The sequence below is a fragment of the Astyanax mexicanus genome, chromosome 13 (assembly GCF_023375975.1).
Source record: "Astyanax mexicanus isolate ESR-SI-001 chromosome 13, AstMex3_surface, whole genome shotgun sequence".
Taxonomy (NCBI): domain Eukaryota; kingdom Metazoa; phylum Chordata; class Actinopteri; order Characiformes; family Acestrorhamphidae; genus Astyanax; species Astyanax mexicanus.
In genome coordinates, this window is record NC_064420.1 from 51,598,121 (window position 1) to 51,622,790 (window position 24,670).

General features: G+C 44.0%; 1 protein-coding gene across 5 annotated transcripts in view; it reads left to right on the forward strand.

Moving 5' to 3' along the window:
• The window catches only part of LOC103040195 (leucine-rich repeat-containing G-protein coupled receptor 6), a 79,784-nt gene that overhangs the window by 23,437 nt on the left and 31,677 nt on the right, over positions 1-24,670 (forward strand). For all 5 annotated transcript variants that reach the window (XM_049462874.1, XM_049462875.1, XM_049462876.1 and 2 more), the window contains 2 exons: positions 9,242-9,313; positions 24,149-24,220. In XM_049462874.1, coding sequence (XP_049318831.1) covers positions 9,252-9,313; positions 24,149-24,220 — 134 coding nt within the window. In that variant the 5' untranslated portion in view covers positions 9,242-9,251. The remainder of the gene's footprint in view (positions 1-9,241; positions 9,314-24,148; positions 24,221-24,670) is intronic.

Here is a 24,670-nt window from a genome sequence, read left to right on the forward strand (position 1 = left end):
ACACTCAACTTAGATTACATATTCACTGTTTAAACAACATCTAGACAATTAAAGGGCTTTTAAATTTTATTTTCAGCTGTATCTATTGCTTTTAAAGATGAAGAACATGGCAGAAACAATCACTGAGTAGTCGACTAATCGAAAAAATAATCATCAGATTAGTCGACTATCAAAATAACCATTAGTTGAAGCACTAATAGTTACTTTAACTTAAATAATTTAAGCTTCAGGTTCACCACATTTTAAGTGTGAAGTATTTGTGTTTTATAAATTACTAAAAAAATTAGTTTTGAAAAACATAATTCCTTTGAGGAAACACCTCAAATTACCTCAAATGATTTGAGTAGACTTTATTTATTGGGGTTTACTGTGTATTAATCGTAGCTGTGTTCACACTGCCGCCATCTGACTGATCCAAAGCTCTGGTTCTGGTTGGTTCTGACCACCCGCACCTCTCCTGTGTATCAGTGGGGTTCTCCTGGTTCTGGACGGGGTTTGAGGACGGGTCCTCAGATTATATTAGATATTGGACGAGACTCCTGATGTGTGTTTGGGCTTCAGTAAATACAGTAATTATAAATAATTCCCATGTGCAGCAGGACCCGGTCCGGCTCTACAGAACATCAGATTAACGTCACACCACATACCACAATTATTTACGGAAATTCTAATTTTTCCATAATTAAATCCATCATACTCTCATTGTCTGAGGAGAAAAAGTTTTAGAAATAACTGCACTAGTGCAAGATTCATGGTATATCATGATATTTTTATTATTTTATTAATTTATGTATAATATACAGTACCTTGTACTGTACTTTTGCCACATTTCAGGCTTCAGACATAGAGATATGAAATTGTAATTTTTTTGTGTAGAATCAACAACAAGTGGCACACAATCGTGAAGTGAAACAAAATGTATTGGCTAAGCTAATGCTAACAATGCTAATGATAAGCTAATGCTGTGGATTTGTCTTCATGTAAAAAACGTGCGTTGGACTGTGGTTAGCTTAGCGTAGCCTAGCCTGGCTGCTTACTGTTCCGGATGTCAGATTGCCTCTGAGGTGACTGATGCCTGCTGATGGGTGCTAGCCTGTGCTAAGCTAATGCTAATGCTGCTGGTGCTGGAGGCGATGATACTAAAATGTCTTGTGTGTATTAATATGGCATTACTCAGCTTAGTGTGAGAAGGACGTGCTGTTATCACAAATAGAACACAGTTAAAACACTTCCCAACCAATCAGATTGTGAGGTCGGAACTAACTGTTGTATAATTCCTCAAAATGCCGTCTGATTTGAGAAACAGCCACAGGGAACGTGCCTTCGGTTCTCCCAGTGTTCCCAGTCCATACGCCACTCTACCTGCAGAGAATGCAGTTTTACCTGCTCCACCTTAAAGGTGTGCATCTCAGAGCTTCATTCATCCGCTACAACAATGACTTCCTGAAGGGCGGGAGCAGAAATAAAGGCTGGGATGAACCACAGAACTTCCTGCTGTTCACAAAGAAACAAAAGCAGCTCAGACATCACTCCTGAGATAGAGCTGTGGAATGAGCTGGATCTGCAGCGTCTATCATTTCCAGCACTACTCTGTGGAACTACTGACAACTACTGACCTCTACTGACCCCTGCTGGCAACTACTGACCTCTACTGACTACTACTGGCAACTACTGACTACTGCTGGCAACTACTGACTACTACTGACAAACTGTCTACTACTGACCACTGCTGACTATTACTGACAACTACTGACTGACCACTACTAACTGCTACTGACCATTACTGATGACTATTGACAACTGCTAACGACTACTGACCACTACTGGCAACAACTGACTACTACTGACGACTATTGGCGACTGCTGATGACTACTGGCCACTACTGAAATCTCCTGACCACTACTGACCACTACTGATTGCTATAGACCATTACTGGCAACTACTTACCACTACTGACGACTGCTGACGACTACTGGCCACTACTGACCACCACTGACAACTATTGACTACTGCTGATGACTACTGGCAACTACTGACCACCGCTGGCAGCTACTGACCACTGCTGGCAACTACTGACCAGTACTGATCACTACTGCTGACTGCTGGCAACAACTGACAACTACTGACTACTATTGACAACTGCTGACGACTACTGACCACTACTGGCAACAACTCACCACTACTGACGACTTCTGACCACTGCTGATGACTACTGGCCACTACTGAAATCTACTGATTGCTACAGACCACTATTGACAACTACTTACTACTACTGACAACTACTGATGACTATTGACTACTGCTGACGACTACTGGCCACTACTGACCACTGCTGGCAACTACTGACCACTGCTGGCAACTACTTACCACTACTGATGACTACTGACGATTATTGACAACTGCTGACGACTACTGACCACTACTGGCAACAACTGACCACTACTGACGACTGTTGACGACTGCTGATGACTACTGGTCACTACTGAAATCTACTGACCACTACTGATTGCTACAGACCACTACTGACAACTACTGATTACTGACCGCTACTGAGGGCTACTGACCGCTACTTACTACTACTGACCGCTACTGACGACTACTGACCGCTACTTACTACTACTGTTTTTAGTATAATTGTTGGGGCTACTTTGAGTTTTTGGTTTGATTGTAGGTGATTGTACTTTGAGTTGATTTTTTAAATTGTAGTTGGTACTTCTAGTTTTTAGTTTGATTATTGGTGGAATTTTTAATTCATGGGGGTATTCTTGAGTTAAGTGTTTTAATGCAAAATATCTGTTTAATTTAGCTTTAATGATGCTAATAATCCCAGTCCTGGTTGCGTTTCCGTGATTTGCGTGAGCTCCAGTGAGGACACGTGAGTACAGTAGAGTCGGGTGCACTCCGGGTGTCTCCTCCCGGTCGGGCTGTTCACATTGTCCGGATTCCTGCTCGTCTCTGGGAATCGCCCAGACCCTGGCACTGTCATCGCCCCCGTCCCGCCGGACCACAAAGGGGGCATTATGTAAAGACTGGGGCCGGAGCGGAGCGTCCTCAGAGTAAATCATGTTCATCAAAGTGACCCTCATTAATACTGAGAGATTAACAGGAAGACCAGCAGCAGCAGATAAAAGATGATGTGGGCAGGAACTCACTTAATACCTCCACTGAGAACCTGCCAGACAAGCCCCGCCCACTGCTAAAGATATCAGCCCCGCCCACTGCTAAAGATCTCAGCCCCACCCACTGCTAAAGATCTCAGCCCCACCCACTGCTAAATATCTCAGCCCCGCCCACTGCTAGAGATATCAGCCCCGCCCACTGCTGAAAATCTCAGCCCCGCCCACTACTGAAGATCTCAACCCCGCCCACTGCTGAAGATATCAGAGCCCTGCCCACTGCTGGAGATCTCAGCTCCGCCCACTGCTAGAGATCTCAGCCCCGCCCACTGCTGAAGATATCAGAACCCCGCCCACTGCTAGAGATCTCAGCCCCGCCCACTGGTAAATTCATCCACCTATTTATTCCCTCATCCACCCATTTATTTATTCCTTCATTCATCCGCCCATTCATTTGTTCATCTGCCCATTTATTTATTAATTTATTCATTCATCCACCTATTCTTCCACCCATTCATTCTTTCACTCATCCTCCCATTCATTGATCCATTCATCAATCTGCCCATTATTTTGTTCATTTGCCCACTTATTCATCCATTCATCCATCTGCCCATTCATTCATTTATTCATCCATCCATTTATTCATTCATTAATCTACTCGTTTATTTATTTATCCACCTTAATTTCCTCTCTGTAATACATTGAGGGTAACCCTCATTTTCAATGCAGTTGTGGGTTCTGTGGGTTCTGGGCTGGTTTGTTGGTTCTGTGGGTTCTGGGCTGGTTTGTTGGTTCTGTGGGTTCTGGGCTGGTTTGTTGGTTCTGTGGGTTCTGGGCTGTTTGGAGGTTCTGGGCTGGTTTGTTGGTTCTATGGGTTCTGGGCTGTTTTTTTGGTTCTGTGGTTCTGGGCTGGTTTGTTGGTTCTGTGGGTTCTGGGCTGGTTTGTTGGTTCTTTGGGTTCTGGGCTGTTTGGAGGTTCTGGGCTGGTTTGTTGGTTCTATGGGTTCTGGGCTGTTTTTTTGGTTCTGTGCGTTCTGGGCTGGTTTGTTGGCTCTGTGGGTTCTGGGCTGGTTTGTTGGCTCTGTGGGTTCTGGGCTGGTTTGTTGGTTCTGGGCTGGTTTGTTGGTTCTGGGGGTTCTGGGCTGGTTTGTTGGTTCTGGGGGTTCTGGGCTGGTTTGTTGGTTCTGGGCTGGTTTGTTGGTTCTGTGGTTTCTGGGCTGGTTTGTTGGTTCTGTGGGTTCTGGGCTGGTTTGTTGGTTCTGTGATTTCTGGGCTGGTTTGTTGGTTCTGTGGGTTCTGGGCTGGTTTCTTGGTTCTTTGTAGTCCTGGGCTGGTTTGTTGGTTCTGTGGGTTCTGGGTTGGTTTGTTGGTTCTGTGGGTTCTGGGTTGGTTTCTTGGTTCTTTGTAGTCCTGGGCTGGTTTGTTGGTTCTGTGGGTTCTGGGTTGATTTGTTGGTTCTGTGGTTTCTGGGCTGGTTTGTTGGTTCTGGGCTGGTTTGGTGGTTCTGTGGGTTCTGGGCTGGTTTGGTGGTTCTGTTGGTTCTAGGTGGAGCAGATAAAGGCTGGTTGAGGCTCCGGTGGATGGCAGGGGATAAATGGGGCCGTGGTTAATGACACTTAATGTCTCCTCAAATCCCCACAGAGGCATCAAAGACGCTAAGAGCCCCGGCACTAATGGCTGCGGAGGAGCGGGGGGAGGACGGGGGACGGGGACGGTTTGGACAGGACGCGGTAGCAGGAAGAAAGGCCTGAGATCACAGACACACTTACTGACAAAGAAAAGACGGACGAGAGACGTGGAGGAATGTGTGGAGCAGGACGGGGACGGGGTGGAGGGGGAGGACATCCAAATGTCTTCATTACAGAAACAGAGAAGGAGAAGTTCTGCTGTCGGAAAGAGAGAGAGAGAGAGAGAGAGAGAGAAGAAGGCAGAGAGAGAGAGTGAGAAGGAGGTGAAGTGTAGATTCTTCCCACAGGCCCCCTAGTGGTGGAATGTAATACATGAGTACATTAAAAACACTGCAAAACAATAATTTAGGGTAGGGCTTTTAGAAAAATAGCCCTATTTTTAGCTTAATTTAGTCTATAGGTGAGCTTGATTTAGGGCATGTCAGTGTGTCTTTGCTATCATAACTACTTGAAAAGTACATCTTGGAATGAAGCGCAAAAGTCATGTACTAATTCTCTTAATCATGGGTGTGGTTAATTTTGGGCGTAACGTAAAATAAACCAATCAGAGTGTCTCTTGCTCATCATTCTCTTTAAGAGTAGATCAGGTGAGCTCTGTCTCTGTCTTTTAGCTTTGATTGCTATTTTAACGGTGCAGCTACCTGGACGTGTTCAACAAACTCTTCTCAGCAGAGGAAACTGAGCTGCTGGTTGACGCTGTGAAGGAGCTCCAGCAGCTCATTTACGGGAACAGCAATGTTATTTTATTTACTATTCTGTTTATTGTTGATGTAAAAGTTGGGTTTGTGCTGCTGTGTGTTCATGTGTGTGTAATAAGTGGGGGTGTACGCTCGGCTCGGCACGGCGCCTGTGTTACCGAGATAGCGATGAACGTCTGACTGTTGGCGTCTGTCTAGGTTGTATTCAGTCAGTGGAGCTCCTGTGTTTTCTGTTACCAAGATAAACAAGCAAAACTCCAGAAACACACCTCATTTCTACAGCACTAACGCTTGGAGGAAAGCGCAGCGACTCTATTCTGATACATCAGCTCACTGGCGCAGCCTTGTGCTGATCCACATCACCCTGGGAGTGATGAGGGGAAAGAGAGAGCTCCATCTACTGTACTGTACCCACCCAGAGAGAGTAAGGCCAAATGTGCTATTAGAGCTGCGGCAGCTGATGGCAAGCTGCATGACCGGGATTTAAACCTGCAATCTCCCGATCATAATGGCAGTGCTTTAGACCCCTTGACCATTCAGAGCCCCATTTCCACATATTTTAAAAGCGCTGCCAAGGTGTTGGTTGCTAAGGTGTTACTGTTGTAAATGCACTCAGAGTGTGTGTTAACTGATTTCAATGTGGCCAGTAAGTAGAATCACAAGTTATAGTATTAGGTGTTTCTCATAAAGTGGCCACAGTAAGTTGAAGCACAAGTTTAGTTGGGAGTCGTGAGTGGTGGGCACACACTCCGCCTTTTACCAGAGCAGCGAGGTGTGTGTGTATGTGTGTGTGTGTGTGTGTTATGAGAACCCCTATGCTGCTTTTTAAAGTGTAACTATGAATTATGCGTCTTTATCTCGGTCTTTGTGGAAGCGTCAGTCCTCCACCCAATAACTCTGGGTGGTCTCCTTTTGAGCAACATTAAAGCCTGGCTCTCCTGACCTGCAGGGATCTGTACGGGAGTGTGTGTGTGTGTGTGTGTGTATTCACAGAAGAAAGGAAAAAACAGGATGTGCACTGACAGTGTTGAGATTGTTCCACTGCTGCTGGTGACGGGTGGAGGAGGGTGGAGGTTGTCATCAGTGATCTGAGTCAGAAGAAGCTTTTTCTACAATAAAACCTCTTATCAGTTCATTGTGTGTGTGTGTGTGTGTGTGTGTGTGTGTGTGTGTGAGAGCGTGTGAGCTTATCAGTTTGTGTTTGAAGTAGGAAAAAAAAAACGAAAAAACTCAAACGTCCCTCCGTTCACACGTAACAATTTTCACATAGTTATACTCCCCTACACTTGTTGTCTTGTAATATGGAATATTGAAGTGGTTTTGGTTTGCACACTCACTACACGACTGAACACTAGGGTCTTTCACCAGGAGGAACACTGTCTACTCAGGTACTCTGGTTTATTAAGACATCCAGTCCAATCACAGGCAAGGTATCGTCACCCATTAAGTGTTCCGGTGTTTCTGTTTAGCCCTGCATTAGATCACTGGATTAGTGGGCTCTGAAGAAAGACAGGATTTCAGCTCTTGCTCATGAATATTTATACATGTAAACATATTGCCTCTGATTGGCTAACAGCAGTAAAGCAGGGAAAGCCTACCTGCTGCCTGCTGTCAATTTTACAGCTCTAAAACTCGAAGGACTAAATGTTTTCAGAGATTCAGCCTTAGTTATAAAGATACAGCACTGAGTGCTAGATAAAGTTAACCCTTAAACTTCGAAACGTTATCTCACTATCCCCACGGTTCACCGCAGAAACCGAAGAAAACCTGGTTCTTCAGCATAAACCTTGACCTTTTCTTTTCACTGCCGCTGTGCAGCGCCCTGTGTTGGTGATGTACGATGTGATGTTTTGACGGTTTCACTGAAAAGCTCCATGGTTCTTATAAACCCGAACAGAAGTGGTTCAAGAACCAGAGTTCTTTTGGTGGAAAAGTTCTATTAGTGTCGCCAACTGGTCCAGATATTAAACCTGCTAGATGTTTGTCAGGAGCTTCAGCGAGGCACCAATAATCACTTGTAATGCAAGACACATAGCAACCAAGCCAGTGACCCATCCAGCAACTGATCCCTGCTTTGTACTCATAGATTTTAATTGACCGTCTCCAAAATCTCTGAAATAACTTAAAAATTGGGGCTAAAATCGAATTTAAAAATCGCTTAAACCATCTGTTATTTATATCGTCGCTGTCCAGTGAAAGAACAGTATCTGTATTTTTGACTATTTAGTTTGCTACGTACTTTGAACAGAAAATGTCCCTTACATTTTGATGAACGGACCAGTAAAAATACTTAAAAATGACCCGAACTCTTTTTACATTGACTTCCATTGAAGTTTAGAAGGTATTTTCTTTCTCTTGTTAAGTCGCTGTCTTGGAAAAACTTGATTTTCATTGGACAGTGATGATGATGTACAGAGCCATCCAGGTAGCCGGAACAGAATGGAGGGACAGATTTGGATTCTCTCATTTGATTGTTTTGAGTTCCTCTGTTATTCTTGTTCTTGTTCTCTGAATGGAACGGAATGGAGATGAATGGAATGGAATGGCGATGAATGGAACGGAATGGTAGCGAGAGGAAGTGAATGGAGATGAATGGAGGGTAATGATGAACCGATGAGCCACTGCTTCCTCCACACTTTGCTTCACTCCAAAAGAACCTGAATTCTCTCTCCATGGTGACTGTATCAACTTCCCCAAACAGGATCATAATCTTTTCAGCTTTCTATAGCAGCTTCCTCTCCTTTATTCTGCAGAAACATTCTTTAGGACGACGTGTGAATGCACTTTTTGTTTTCGGACACTTTCAGTCCCTCACAAAGCTAAAGTTTCCGCTCTTTTCACTCCGGCGGGATCCTCTCTGGACGGAGCGGTAACCTGATATCTCTTACTCAGAGAGAATCTCAGGAGAGGAAAACACCCCGAACTGTACATCTTCAGAAAAACTCAAGTTTCAGTCAAATACTGCTAATAAAATACGTCAACAAGAAGCAGATAGTTGGAATGTAATAAATGTTTATGTGTAAAATATGTGTACAATTTAAAGCAAAAGGATACTATTTATTGGGGAGAACTGTACAATTCTATGCTGGATATAAGATGAGATTGAGACTGTTGGGTTTGGAGGTTTTTTCAGGTTCTGTATGGATCCTGCAGCACATTTACCCACAGATGTTCTGCACATATAACTGGGCTGTTAGTGTCTCTCGTATCACAACTAAGGGTGACTGGTTGTTGCAAGTGATGCTTCCCAGATCATAAGACAAGCAGTCGGGGCAGAACTGAAACCCCTAACCAAAACCTTCATACTCAAACCCGACCATCACTGAAGCCCAAATAGATCCTGAAATCAGACTAGTAATCTTCAATGACAACCAGAACATTCTGCACTGTGTCAGGCTGGAGAACCGCTGTTGTCAAAGTCAAAGTGGTTTTTATTGTCATTTCAGCTATATACAGAGTACACAGTGAAACGAAACAACGTACCTCCAGGGATCATGGTGCACATAAACACAGTGTAGACAGAACAATAGTGCAACAGTACAAAAGTGCAGACAGACCATACAACACAATACAGACAAAGAATAATAAATAACAAGACAGTGTGCAAATTATGCAGTGTGCAAAAAGTGTGCAAAAAAGACTGACTGAAAACAAGACTGCCTTGTTCTCATTATCTGATGTTTGTCACTGTAGGATGTTCTGTGTATTTCTAACTGTTTTAATTGTTTTGTGTTCCAGGGATCTGAGCATGAACAACATCAGTGAGATTCAACCCAACACCTTCCAGAACCTGCCCTTCCTCACTGAACTGTAAGTACCACTCAGAGTTACTGGACCAGACAACGGTGGCAAATTCAGATCTTTAAAGTTAATTCCAGTGGAATTTGTTTTGTGTCAGAAGATGCTTTGTGGCACTCAGGAGGACTGTAAGGGACTTGGAGGGTGCTCTGGAGGTTTTAGTGTTACTCTGACTCAAAGAGTCTTTTGATATAAGACTCTCATAAAAGTTTAATAGGAACTTTGAAGGTACTTTGACATAAATTCAATGGGGAATGAGGCACACTTCCATGGTACTTTGTTGGGGTCCTGGCAGGATTATCTGAGGGGGCTCTGATAGAACTCTGAATGTAAAATGATGGGACTCTAAAGGGCTCTAATATGGACTTTGGCAAAGCTCTGATGGGACACTTGGGGGGGAGGGGCCTAATGAGACTTTGAGAAGATTCTTAGGAGACCGATGGGATTCTGGCAAGACACTCTGTGTGATGGGATGTATTTGGGGAACTCAGAGGGTGCTCAAAGAGGGAGTGCTGGGGGACTCTGACAGGACTAAGGACTAGGACTAAGTATTTACAAGATGCTGATGGGTCTTCTGATAGGTCTTTGAGGAAAAATCTGAGAAAGATGTAAATGGGACTCTTTAGGTACTCTGAGAAGTGATCTAGGGGCTTTGATTTGTTGATTATAAGATTCTGGACTTGAAAGGGGCTCTAAAAGAACTCTGAGGGGACTTTGAGGCAACTCAGAAGGTACTCAAGAGGAAAACTGAGAGGGAATCTGATGGGACCCTGAAGCGACTCTTGGGGACTCTGAGGGGGTGCTGAGGAGATTCTGGACTTAGAGGCAGCTCTGGAAGGCTCTGATATAACTCTGAGGGGGAATCTGATAGGACCTAGGAGGAATTCTTTCAGGTGATTTTGTCAAAAAGGGTGCTTTGGGGGGAATCTGATGGGGAATGATGAGGTTCTGGGGACTTTGATAGGACTGAGGGGATTCTCACAGTACTTGATGAGTGAAACCTAATGGGACCATGACAGTACTCTGAGAGGGACTCTTGATAGGATTCAGGCAAGGTTTCTGAGGGGCTCTGGCAGGATTAAACAGTACTCAGAGGGGGCTTACAAGGTGCTCTAGGGGGCTTTTGGGGAATCTGGGGAACTTGGAAGGGGCTATTGGGGGAAACTGATGGGCTATTGGGGGAGGGACTGTGGACTCAGCAGTTAAGATTAGTTGACTGTTTTTCATCATTTATGTGCTAAACACACACTCTGCAGCACTATGCAACTCTCACACAGTGCCTGACCACACTAGGAATCCACATCTGCTGTGTGTGTGTGTGTGTGTGTGTGTGTTTACACGGCTAATTTGTGTATTTTCACACGAGGCCCGTGTTTACAGTCGGAGCCGCAGCGAGAGGACGATAAATCACTCAGACTCAGTGCAGCGATCTCTAAAACTGCAGTGTTATAATACCTTTAATACACGTTAAATCCAACATATTAACACATTTAATAATATATTGCAGAAAGCAGATAATTTCTGAAGATTTAGCAGAGTAAAGGCATTCTAAGTGCAAAATTAAGCAACTGTGCCTCTGGGGACTCAGGAGGACTCTGCGAGATTCAGGGTGTTTTAAGGGGGGACCTGTGTGGACTCTGGGTAATCAGAGGGACTTGGAGGGATCTGGGTACTTTAAGGGACACTAGGGGATTCGGAGGGACTTTGAGTACTCTGGAAGGCTTAGGTGGGTGAAGGATGCTCTGTGGGACTCTGATATAGACTCTAATACAAGTTTAATGGAGACTTTGTCGGTACTTTTCATGGAACTTGAATGGTAGCTTTAGTCCCAAGTTCCTGAACAGTTCTGTGCTTTTCCACCGCAAAATCACAGGTTCTCTACCAGAAAAGTCATGCTGCTCTGGCCCCACAATCTTGCCAGTCTGGAACCAGTGTACCTGTTACGCGAGCGGCCAAAGGGCGCGGCGTTCAAGTGCCACTAAACCAAAAAGTCATTCAATTCGTCTTTCGACTTCTGTTTCTGGTTTGTGGAACACGCCCACGTTCACCTAGTATGTGGTGATTGACTCCTTAAAACAATGGAAACAGTGGCTGGTTCTGTGGCTGGTTCTTTGGACGGGTCTTTAGACGGGTCTTTGGAGGTTCTCTGGCAACTCCTCTCGGGAGATTTTGGCAGGACTCACAGGCTACTGTGATGGCTTTGTGGTACTTAGAGGGTGCTCGAAGTGGGCCCTGTGGGACTCTTGTGGTTCGCTGAGGGGGATTCTGAGGGTACTCTGGGTACTCAGGGAGTCTTAGTAGGTACTAAGGAGGATGCCTGTTCTGTGAGACTCTGTGAGGCTTACAGGGTACTCTGGAGGGCTTTGGAAAACTCATGGGTGGCTCAGGGGGATGACCTTGGGTCTCTGGGGGGACTGTTAGGGACTCGGAAGGTCCTTTGGGGGATTCAGTGGTACACTGGATGACTTGGAATGTTCTCAACGGACTCTGGAAGATTCTGACCGAACTTTTTAAAGAACTTTAAAGGTACTCTGATGGAACTTAGGACGTCTAAGAAGGTACTTTGGATATCTACTCAGGGAGGCTTAGCAGACTTAGTGGGATGCTCTTGGGTTAGCGGGACTGTTAGCGAATCAGAGAGTCTTCTGCGGGATTCAGTGGTACTCTGGATGACTTGGAATGTTCTCTGCGGACTCTGGAAGACTCTGACCAAAACTTTTTAAGGAACTTTAAAGGTACTCTGATGGAACTTAAATAGGAACTCTGAGGCACAATTTCACAGGACCTCTACGAACTCCAGGTGACTCAGGGGGAGCACTCTGGATTGACTGGATCTGACATCAGTATAATTAATGATTAATAAGTTATGTAAATATAAATGTATAAGAGATATAATAGCCGGGGTGCTGCATGGCATCGCTGAGGTACGTTCCGATGTCCTCGTTAATTAATTAACAGGAACAGGAATGTTTATAACGAGGTGAAGGTGGTCCAGTTCTCTGCGGTCGGGCCGAGCCGTTAGTGGATCACTGTGACGGACAGCTGTCAGAGAACTCGAACCTACCGCAGAGCCCTGGACCCTTTCCCACACACACACACACACACACACACACACTCCTGCCATAATAAACCTGCACCAGCAGCTCCACTCATATGGAGCAAATTACACATTCTCACACACACACACACTCACACTCAGACACACACGGTGGGTTAATTTGTAACATGTCAGAAACACTCGTCCAGAAATCATCTGAAACACATTAAAGCCTGTGGTTAACAGTTCACTTGTAGGGTTTACCTGTACAGCCTATCTGTACCTGTTTACCTGTACCTGTTTACCTGTATACTTTACTTCTGAGGTTCACCTGCACAGCATACCTGAGGACTTTTCCTGTAGGTCTTACATGTACAGTTTACCATGGGATTTTACCTGCAGAGCTAACTTGTTGAGTTTACCTCTGGGGTTTACCTGTAAAGTTTACCTGTATGATTCGACTGTTTTTACATCTGGGTTTTACCTGTACAGCATACCTGAAGGCTTTTCCTGCTGTTTGCCTGTCAGGTTAATCTGTTTTCCTCTAGAGTTTATCATTAGTGTTTACCTGTGGGGGTTTACCTGTGGGGGGTTACCTGTAGAGTTTATCATTTAGTGTTTACCTGTGGGGGGTTTACCTGTGGGTGTTTACCTGTGAGGGTTTACCTGTGGGGGGTTACCTGTAGAGTAGAGTATCATTAGTGTTTACTTACCTGCAGAGTTTACTTGTAGAGCTTACATGTATGTATGTTTTTACCTGTGGTGTTTACTGTGTAGTTTCTCTTTAGTGTTCACCTGTAGAGTTTACCTATAGATTAAATTTTATTGTTTACGTGTAGAGTTTATCTGTAGGGTTTACCTGCAGAGTTTACTTGTAGAGCTTACATGTAGGGCTTGCCTGTTTTTTTACCTGTGGGGTTTTTACCTGTACAACTTACCTTTCCTTTTCATGTAGGGCATATTTGTAGAGTTTACTTGTTCGGTTTATCTGTAGGTTATACCTGTACAGTTTACCTGTGAGCTTTTCGTACAGATTTAATTTATAGGGGTTGGCATCATGTTTACCTGTAGAGTTCACCTGTGCAGTTTACCTGCTGGGTTTACCTGTGGGGTTTTGTGGAGTGATCTGTGGTGATCAGGATGTAGAGTGAGGTGTATCACTCTGTGGGTGCAGATTACAGACTACTGTTTATCACTCTCAGCATTTCTCACTCCCTGTTATTAATGACCTCAGCTCACATCCTTCCATTTACGGCCTGTAATTACCGTGTGTGTGTGAGTGTGTGTGTGTGTGTGTGTGTTGTGCTGCAGGTGGATTATACCTGATCGTTAAGGTCGTTAGCGCTGCTGAGAGTAAAGACTGTTTACTGCAGAAGGTTATGATTAGCCGTAAATGCTACACGCTAGACGCTAACACAGTAAACAGTCTTTACTTTCATCTCAGCTCACCTTTCACTGCTCAGGTTAATGAGCAGGTGTGCTGAAGGGGATTATGGGTAAAAGGCGGAGAACTCCAATTTTAACCCACCAATTAGCGATGCACAAACTGTAAGGCTAAAAGCATTTTCAAACAATTAATCTTCCATACGCAACTCCAGACTTTATTCAGTACTTTACTGTGTACTTCAAATATTTTATATTTTATTTACCTGTTGTGTTTACCTGTAGAGTTTACTTTTAGTGTTTACATGTATAGTTCACCTGTATTGGTAACCCGTAGAGTTAACCTGTAGTGTTTTACCTGTAGTGTTTATCCGTGTTGTTAACCTGTAGTCTTTTAACTGCAGAGTTTACTTGTAGTGTTTACATGTATTGTTAATCTGTAGTCTTTTACCTGTAGAGTTCACCTGTAGTTTACCTTTAATATTTACCCTTAGAGTTCACCTATAGAGTTCACCTGTAGAGTTCACCTGTAGTTTACCTTTAATATTTACCTTTAGTGTTTACCTGTAGAGTTCACCTGTAGAGTTCACCTGTAGAGTTCACCTGTAGAGTTCACCTGTAGAGTTTTACCTGTAGAGTTCACCTGTAGAGTTCACCTGTATTGGAAACCTGTAGAGTTTACCTGTAGAGTTTACCTGTAGAGTTTACCTGTAGAGTTTACCTGTAGAGTTTACCTGTAGAGTTCACCTGTAGAGTTTACCTGTAGTGTTTTACCTGTAGAGTTCACCTGTATTATTAACCTGTAGTGTTTGCCTGTGAAGTTTTACCTGTAGTGTTTACTTGTATTGTTAACCTGTAGTGTTTACCTGTAGTGTTTTACCTGTAGTGTTTATCTGTGTTGTTACAAACGATGCACAAACTGTGATGCTAAAAGCATTTTCAAACAATTAATCTTCCATACGCAACTCCAGACTTTATTCAGTACTTTACTGTGTACTTCAAATATTTTATATTTTATTTACCTGTTGTGTTTACCTGTAGAGTTTACTTTTAGTGTTTACATGTATAGTTCACCTGTATTGGTAACCCGTAGAGTTAACCTGTAGAGTTTACCTGTAGTGTTTTACCTGTAGTGTTTATCTGTGTTGTTAACCTGTAGTCTTTTAACTGCAGAGTTTACTTGTAGTGTTTACATGTATTGTTAATCTGTAGTCTTTTACCTGTAGAGTTCACCTGTAGTTTACCTTTAATATTTACCCTTAGTATTTACTGTAGAGTTCACCTGTAGTGTTTTACCTGTAGAGTTCCCCTGTAGTTTACCTTTAATATTTACCCTTAGTATTTACTGCAGTGTTAACCTGTAGAGTTCACCTGTATTGGAAACATGTAGAGTTTACCTGTAGAGTTTACCTGTAGAGTTTACCTGTAGAGTTCACCTGTAGTTTACCTTTAATATTTACCCTTAGTATTTACTGTAGAGTTTACCTGTAGAGTTTACCTGTAGAGTTCACCTGTAGAGTTTACTTGTAGTGTTTTACCTGTAGAGTTCACCTGTATTATTAACCTGTAGTGTTTACCTGTGAAGTTTTACCTGTAGTGTTTACTTGTATTGTTAACCTGTAGTGTTTTACCTGTAGTGTTTATCTGTGTTGTTAACCTGTAGTCTTTTAACTGCAGAGTTTACTTGTAGTGTTTACATGTATTGTTAATCTGTTGTCTTTTACCTGTAGAGTTCCCCTGTAGTTTACCTTTAATATTTACCCTTAGTATTTACTGTAGAGTTCACCTGTAGAGTTCACCTGTAGAGTTCACCTGTAGAGTTCACCTGTAGTGTTTTACCTGAAGAGTTCCCCATGTAGTTTACCTTTAATATTTACCCTTAGTATTTACCTGTAGAGTTTACCTGTAGAGTTTACCTGTATAGTTTACCTGTAGTGTTTTACCTGTGGGGTTTACCTGTAGTGTTAACCTGTATTATTAACCTGTAGTGTTTACCTGTGAAGTTTTACCTGTAGTGTTTACTTGTATTGTTTACCTGTAGTGTTTTACCTGTAGTGTTTTACCTGTAGTGTTTTACCTGTAGTGTTTTACCTGTAGAGTTTACCTGTGGGGTTTGAGATGATGAAGCTAAGCAGATAAAACACCTCACATCTTTAGAACATCTTCACACACACACACACACACACACACAAACACACACACACACACACACACACACACACACACACACACACACACACACACACACGCAAGGCCCACGGGCTGCAGTATCTCTCTGTAGATAACCTGAAACTCTGCCCATCAATTTTCCACTAAACCCTGATTTTATCCAAAAACACCTGAATTCAAAAGCAGAGTGCACACACACTACACACACACACACACACGCACACTACACACACCCTACACACACACCACACACACACACACTACACACACACACACACACGCACACTACACACACCCTACACACACACACACTACACACACAAACACACACACACTCGCGAACACATCAAACATGCGGCTGATCTGAGGTGTGTATCACTGCTGTAACAGAAGATGAAAGGCTGGGAGGAGATAAGATTCTCAAAGTGATGATCCAGTTCTGCAGCTTCACTACAGAACCTGTAACAGTTTAACCTTCACACATCTACTGACCCCATAACATCACCTCCTATACCAATAATCAATAATCAATAAACAGGATTTACATCCAGATCAATCACTTCCTCTACTCACAGCAGTGATAGTGATTATGCAGGTGATGCTGGTGATGGTGATAATGTTGGTGGTGATAATGTTGGTGGTGATGATGCAGGTGATGGTGATAATGTTGGTGGTGATAATGGTGGTGGTCATGATGCTGGTGATGGTGATAATGTTGGTGGTGATAATGGTGGTGGTGATGATGCAGGTGATGGTGATAATGTTGGTGGTGATGATGCTGGTGTTGGTGATAATGTTGGAGGTCAAGATGCTGGTGATGGTGATAATGGTGGTGGTGATGTTGGTGGTGATGTTGGTGGTGATGTTGGTAGTGATGATGCAGGTGCTGGTGAGGATGATGGTGATGCGAATGTTGATGCTGTTGATACTGGTGATGATGATTTTATGATAGTGACTCATGATAATGGTTATGATGTTATTAAAGAGGAACATTGTGGGAATGATGGCATTGATGATGCCGATAGTGAAGATAACAGTGAGGCTGGTGATGATAAGGATACTGATAATGATAATGATGATGTAATGATGTTTATGAGCATCCTGATTTTGATAGTGATAGTGAGATTGATGTAACGATAAAGATGACACAGTCTGGTGGTGGTGATGATGATGATGCTACTCTGATGAATATAAAGATGAAATGAGATGATTGTGATGATAATGGAGGGGGTGGGGTGATGATGGTACTGTGATTAAAATAATGGTGATGAAATGATGATTACACATGACTGGGGGGGGGGGGGGTGGTGATGAAAATGATAACTATGATAGCAATGATGACCATAGTGATGATGGGGTGATGAAGATGTGATGAGGTGATGATATGGTGGTGGTGATAAAGACAGTGGTGATGTAAGATAGTTTGAGTGATATTAGTGATGTTGGTGATTGTTTTATTGGCAATGATTAATGACAGTAGTGATGTTGATGAAGATTAGTGATAAAGATAATGTTAAAGGATGACTAGTGATGGAGTTGGTGATTATTATATTGGCGATGATTAATGACCGTACAGTAGTGATTACTATAATGATAATGATGACACTAGTGATTATGGTGATGGGGCAGTTGTGATGATGACTGGTAATGATGTATGAGTGATAATGATGAATGACAGTGGTGATGTTGACGATAATGAATAGTGATAAAGATGGTAAAGATGACAGTAGAGATGATTAATGATGATGGTGGTGATAATGTAAGATTGTTGGAGTGATTATGTTGGTGATGATGAATGAGAGTGGTGGTGATGCTGATGATAATGGTGAAGATGACAGTGATAATATTGATGATGATCATGTGATGGACGCTGTGGATGTTTGTAAATTCAGCACAGGAGCGTAAACCCGCTGCAGCTCCGTCCAGAGAGACGTAATAAAATCACAGAGCTTCCTGTACCTGACCAAAACACTGCACCTCACAGCGGGAGCAAACCTGTCCACCTGACCAGATACAGCATAACACCCCCTGATCCCAGACCAGTACTGACCAGTACTGACCTTCTACTAAGCTTCAAAAAATAATGTTTTCTCTTGGTTATTTATGCTATGTGCATTGTTTTACTTAGTTTACACTTCAGAAAAAATAAATAATGAATTAAGAAATAAAGAAATATTGTGATAAAATCGAATCATAATCTCAGTATCATGAATTTATTCGAATTGTGAGCAGAGTGTATCGTTATTCCCCCGTTATATAGAGTAAATTACAGGTATAGAGTCAGTCAGGTCTCTACAGGTGGTGCAGAAGATTTATCATCATTGTTCTGGAAGAAAAACACTGAAGACACGTCAAGGTTGAATCGGTTTCTTGTGGCTCACATCTCAGTTCTGATTGGTCGGATTGGACAGTGTATTGTGTATTTTGTTGTGTGTTTGTTTGGTGGGGGCAAATCAAATGTCTTCACAGCTGGAAACGGTAAATTTAGTCGACAAACTCCAGTAGATCTAGTGATCAGTGTTCTGATGGGATGTCGGGTGCTGTACACATGGATTTGGGCCGGTGTGGAAAGTTCGGCGCCGGCTGTGCAGCGGCCAAACGTCCGGGGGAAGCTGAGGATACGGCAGCTCGGCGCTACGAGCAGAACCGATCGGGTTCTATTATTCTTCCTCTCCGCTCAACATCGCCGCCGCAATTACCTCTCCACAAACAAACCCAAATTAAACCCCAGAAACACAGCCCTGATTACAGTTTTATGGTATTCTGGCCCCCAATGAGGCGTCTAACAGAAGACAGATGTGTAGCATGAGGGGCTAATGCTAACCAGCCGTCCTGCAGACAGCGCTTCTGCTGAAGACAATATTCAGGAAAAACGAGTCGATCAGGAAAAGCACCGTGTCTACATCAACCCGTGAATTAATATTCATGGCCCCGCCCACCTCGGCTCGGGACCGCCCACAGACAGAGCTGAAGCCGGGCGGCGATGCAGTCTTGTCAGATAGAAGATAACTAACAGTGCTAGGAACAGCATGCAGTTCATTCCTGTGTTATTTGTGCGAATAACACATCAGTGTTTATATACTTTACCCAGTAATTCAGAACCAAGAAACAAATTTTTATTTCTGGATCTGGACTACCCAACTCTGTGTGTAACTATAGGTTTAAATAGGATCTCTAGTGGATTTGGGGTTTACAGAGACTCTAAGACTAGATCAGTGGCTGAACTGCACTTAGCAGGGCATTATTACACATGTTATAAAGTAACATATGACATTGTAAAGACTGTTATTAGTGTAAAAATGTCTTCATTTTAAAATGTTTCTAACTGTTCTATTGTCCGTCTCGCTGCCTCCTGCTGTCGCAGTGCTGTTAGCCAATCAGAGGCGATATGTTGGCATGTATGAATATTCATGAACAAGAGTCGAATAATAACGTGTCCTTTTTTTTAAAGTGAGGCTCAGCTGCAGTCTGAACTCATTCATAGCTTTCGAGATTCTAGCTGGGATTAAAGTGAAACTTAACATGAAGCACTACAAAGTGCTGCTAAAGCCTCTCATTGGTCAGCTTTATTCTGAGACAGAAGCTGCTGTTATTTCTGAACTTGAAGTGCAGTAAAACAGGCCTGTGTGTGTGAGTGAGTGTGTGTGAGTGTGTGTGAGTGTGTGTGAGTGTGTGTGAGTGTGTGTGAGTGTGTGTGAGTGTGTACCAGCTGTTTTTTATTAGAGCAGTAGATTGATGGTGTCACACCTGTGTGCAAGTGTGTTCACTCACCCACACACACACACACACATATTCACACACACACACACACATATTCACACACACACACACACACACACACATTCACACACAGCTCTGAACATTACACACTAGTTTATGAGGTCATGACCCCCGTGTGTCTGCAGTCTAACACACACACACATTTTAGAGTGTTTTGTATCACTGTGCACACCTGTACAACACACACACATAAACACACAATGTACGCTCTCTGGACAATAAACTGGACTACATCCGCTTACTTCAGTCAACTCAGAAGACCGTGAGAGACTGTTGTGTTTATGTTTTCACCGAAACCTGGCTCAACAACAGCGTCCCGCACCACGCCGTTCAGCTGGAGAGGCTAACATGCTATCGGGCGGACCGCGCTAGCTGACGGAGGTAAGAGCCGCGGCGGCGGACTCTGTGTTTACATCAGCGATGCTTGGTGTCGGAACGTTGTTGTGGTCTGTAAACACTGCTCACCGGTAGTGGAACTGATGATTATCAAGTGCCGTCCGTTCTATCTACCGAGAGATTTCTCCGCCGTGCTGATCGCTGCTGTTTACATCCCTCCGACCTCCAACAACAGCGTGAGGAGTGAAGCACTGAATGAACTGTACCAGTACATCAGTGAGCAGCAGACAGCACACCCAGATGCTTTTCTCATTCTGGCTGGAGATTTCAACCATGCAGACCCAAAGACTGTGTTTTCTGGACTTTTTAAACACATAGACTTTCCAACCAGGGGTAACAACACATTGGACCAGGTCTTTACTACACACAGAGGAGCCTACCGAGCCTCCCCCCTCCCCCACCTGGGAGCCTCTGATCACCTCACCATTATGCTAATGCCAGCTTACAGACCACTGGTTAAAGTCACCAAACCAGTTCTTAAGCAGGTACGAGTGTGGCCAGAGGGTTCCTCAGAGGCACTTCAGGACTGTTTCAGCACAACAGACTGGAATATGTTCAGAGAGGCTGCCACCCACAACAACTCCACAGACATTCAGGAATACACAGAAACTGTCTCTGCCTACATCACCAAGTGCACTGATGATGTAACCGACCTCAAGACCGTCACTGTTCGAGCGAATCAGAAACCATGGCTGACAGGAGAGGTCCACAAGCTCCTGAAGGCCAGAAATGCAGCCCTCAGAACAGGTGACCAGGCAGGCCTGAGGACAGCCAGGGCCAACCTGTCCCGCGGGATCAGGAAAGCTAAGAGGCTGTACTCAAAGAAGATTTCCCAACACTTCAGTGACAGCAGAGACACACAGAACCTGTGGCAGGGTATCCAGTCTATCACAGGCTATAAACCACATCCACAGACCTGCGACAGCGACACATCTCTGCTGAACGACCTGAATGGGTTCTTCGCAAGGTTCGAGCCACTCAACAACACACCAGCCCAGAAATCCATCCTTCCTCCTGGTGACCAGGTGCTAACGCTCTCCCCAGACAGTGTGAGGAGAGCATTCAGCAGGATCAATGCTCGGAAAGCTCCTGGGCCTGACAACATTCCTGGCCGTGTGCTGAGAGACTGTGCCTGGGAACTCGCAGAGGTTTATACTGACATTTATAATGCCTCAGGCGTCAGGCGGTGGTTCCCACATGCTTCAAAGCCACCACCATCATCCCTGTCCCAAAGAAGGCATCGCCATCCTGTTTCAATGACTATCGTCCAGTTGCACTCACCCCCATCCTCATGAAGTGCTTCGAACGACTAGTCATGCATCACATCAAGTCTTTGCTCCCCCCCTCCCTGGACCCCTACCAGTTTGCTTATCGGTCAAATCGCTCGACCGATGATGCCATCTCCACTGTTCTCCACTCAGCCCTCACACACCTAGACAAGAAGAACTCCTACGTCAGCTCATCCCCCAACAGCTCATACACAAACTGGACAGTCTGGGGCTGAGCACTTGGCTGTTAGACTTCCTGACTGGAAGACCACAGGCAGTGCGGGTTGGCAGCAACACATCCAGCATCATCACACTGAACACAGGGGCTCCCCAAGGATGTGTGCTGAGCCCCCTTCTGTTCACTCTGCTGACCCACGATTGCACACCAGCACACACCTCCAACCTCTTCGTCAAGTTTGCGGATGACACGACGGTGGTGGGTCTCATCAGCAACAACGATGAGTCACACTACAGGAGCGAGGTGAGCCGCCTGGCCTCCTGGTGCAAACACAACAATCTCTCTCTGAACACAGAGAAGACCAAGGAGATTGTTGTGGACTTCAGGAGAACTCACACACTGCACACCCCTCTGTTCATCAACGGAACTGCTGTGGAGAGGGTGAGCAGCACCAAGTTCCTGGGTGTGCACGTCACAGAGGACCTCTCCTGGAGCACCAACTCAGCATCACTGGCCAGGAAGGCAAATCAGCGTCTCTACTTTCTCCGCAAGCTGAGAAGAGCTGGAGCCCCCACCCCCATCATGACCATCGAGAGCATCCTGACCAGCTGTTTCACCGTGTGGTACGGGGCCTGCACAGCATCCTGCCGCAGGACCCTCCAGCGCATCGTGAGAGCAGCTGAGAAGATTGTTGGCACCTCTCTCCCCTCCCTTCAGGACTTGTACAGCTCCCGCCTCACACGGAAAGCCCTCCGTCTGGCAGGAGATCCCTCCCACCCACTACACAGCTTCTTCAGCCTGCTGCCATCAGGGAGGAGACTGCGGAGTCTCGGGGCGAGGACCAGCAGACTGCGAGACAGCCCCATCCATCAGGCTGTGAGGATGCTGAACTCTCTTCCTGCTCTACCCCCCATCCCAATCCTGCCCCCAGCACACACTCACTCAGCATCCTGACCCCCCCCACTAATAAAGTACTGAAACTCTGCACTACAATACACAAAGTACTGGTCCCTTCCAAACGGACTTGCACTACACAACACCTGCACTACTGATATACTTGCACTGTCAATACGCACTTTAATTCCACTTAATTAAACTGTGAACTTTAAGGACTTACGCACCCATTCACTTTACCAGCCTTAAGCTATATACCATATACCGTATTTGCACTACTGTTATTTACTATTTTTACTGTCATTCCATCTCAATCACCATCAATATTGCACTATTGTCTTACGTATGTTTATTGTGTCTTGCTGTATTGAACATATAGTGTCTCCCACTCTTTATACAGCTCTGTACAAAATGAAGAGATCACTTCAGTTTCTGAATCAGTTTCTCTGATTTTGCTATTTATAGGTTTATGTTTGAGTAAAATGAACATTGTTGTTTTATTCTATAAACTACAGACAACATTTCTCCCAAATTACAAATAAAAATATTCTCATTTAGAGCATTTATTTACAGAAAATGAGAAATGGCTGAAATAACAAAAAAAATGCAGAACTTTCAGACCTCAAATAATGTAAAGAAAACAAGTTCATACTCATTTAGAAACAACAAAAATACTGTTCAGAAATTAATATTTGGTGAAATAACCTTGATAACCTTATGTCCTCCTCCACCAGTCTTACACACTGCTTTTGGATAACTTTATGCTGCTTTACTCCTGGTGCAAAAATTCAAGCAGTTCAGTTTGGTGGTTTGATGGTTTGTGATCATCCATCTTCCTCTTGGTCTCTTAATTTTTTTCTGGAGTTTTTAGAAGCTCTGCAGATTATTAGCTGATTTGTTTGTGTATTAAACTGATTTTGACAGGTTTTAGTGATTGACTGTGATTAATATTTACACTATAAACACTCCAGAATCACTTCAACACACACACACTCTCAGGCAAAGTGAAAGCAGCTCAAGGACTCACAAATCATCCATCACCCAGAGTGTGTTCGCACTCTTTGGCACTGTTTTCAAAGAGTACTGAAAACAGTTAGAACTCCTGCAGAACCGAGATATATCTCTGTACTGAGATACGATACTCCCGCAGAACTCATCACACTGTGTGTGTGTGTGTGTGTGTGTGTGTGTGTGCGTGTGTGTGTGTATGTGTGTGTGCGCGTGTGTGTGTGTGCGCGTGTGTGTGTTAAGGGTGTAAAGGTACGTGTATTTTTTATGAACCCTCATGGTAGGGGTCACATGGTAGGGGACTTGTGGAAGCAATGGACGTAACCCATAAAGTGTAGCTGTAGCACTGTTGCTATTAGCAACTCACTAATGATTTAGCCCATAGCCTGCGCTGAGAAGTTTAGCTCTGACTGGAGGCTGGAGCTCAACAATCAGAAAGAGAGAGAGCGCAGAAACAGATCATTCAGATTATTCCACAACACCGCTGCTGGTCACCTGTCACTTACCGCAGGGTTAGGCGCTCGTACTGTTTCTCTCTCTTTCTTTCTTTCGCACTGTCCGTCTCTCTCTCTCACTCTCTCTTTTTTGCTTGCGACACCTGTCTCACTCTTGCTCTCTTTTGCTTGCACGTGTGTGTGTGTGTTCACAGTTTAATTGACAGTTTAACACACAATCAATTAATTGTCAGGAATATCTGTGGATACTCTCTCACAGCTCTGATCTGTGTTTTACAGGAGGCTCTCTGGAAACCAGCTAAAGACCATCAGTGGCTCCGCCCTCTACGGCCTGAAAAACCTCAAAGTCCTGTAAGTAAATCTAGATACTCTCACAGAGCCTTCTTTACAAAATTATTTTAATTCTTAAACGAACGTCCTGTTTTAGCAGCATCTTAAGCTTCTACTCAGTGATAAAACTCCTGCATCCGGACTGCAGTTGAAAAAAATGAAAAAGAGTTTTAAGGATTTGTCTCAGTCACAAGACTTCACATAATAACGCTGTTCAGTAGCTCCTCCATTTCCACTCGCTGTTATGTTTACAGTACATGGATCTCCGTGGAAACAGTGGCGCGCCCAATGTGTAACTATGGTGCGCAGCAGTGGACAAATAGCTATTTTGTTAAACGCAAGGAGACGAAACTCAGAGATGTGCATTTTTTTCATCATGTTTTACTAAACCAAAAGTCCATTTTACACCGCAGTTCTCCTTTAGGAGTATGGCGGCTTGAAAACCTATTTTAACCCTTTTTTCAGATTATT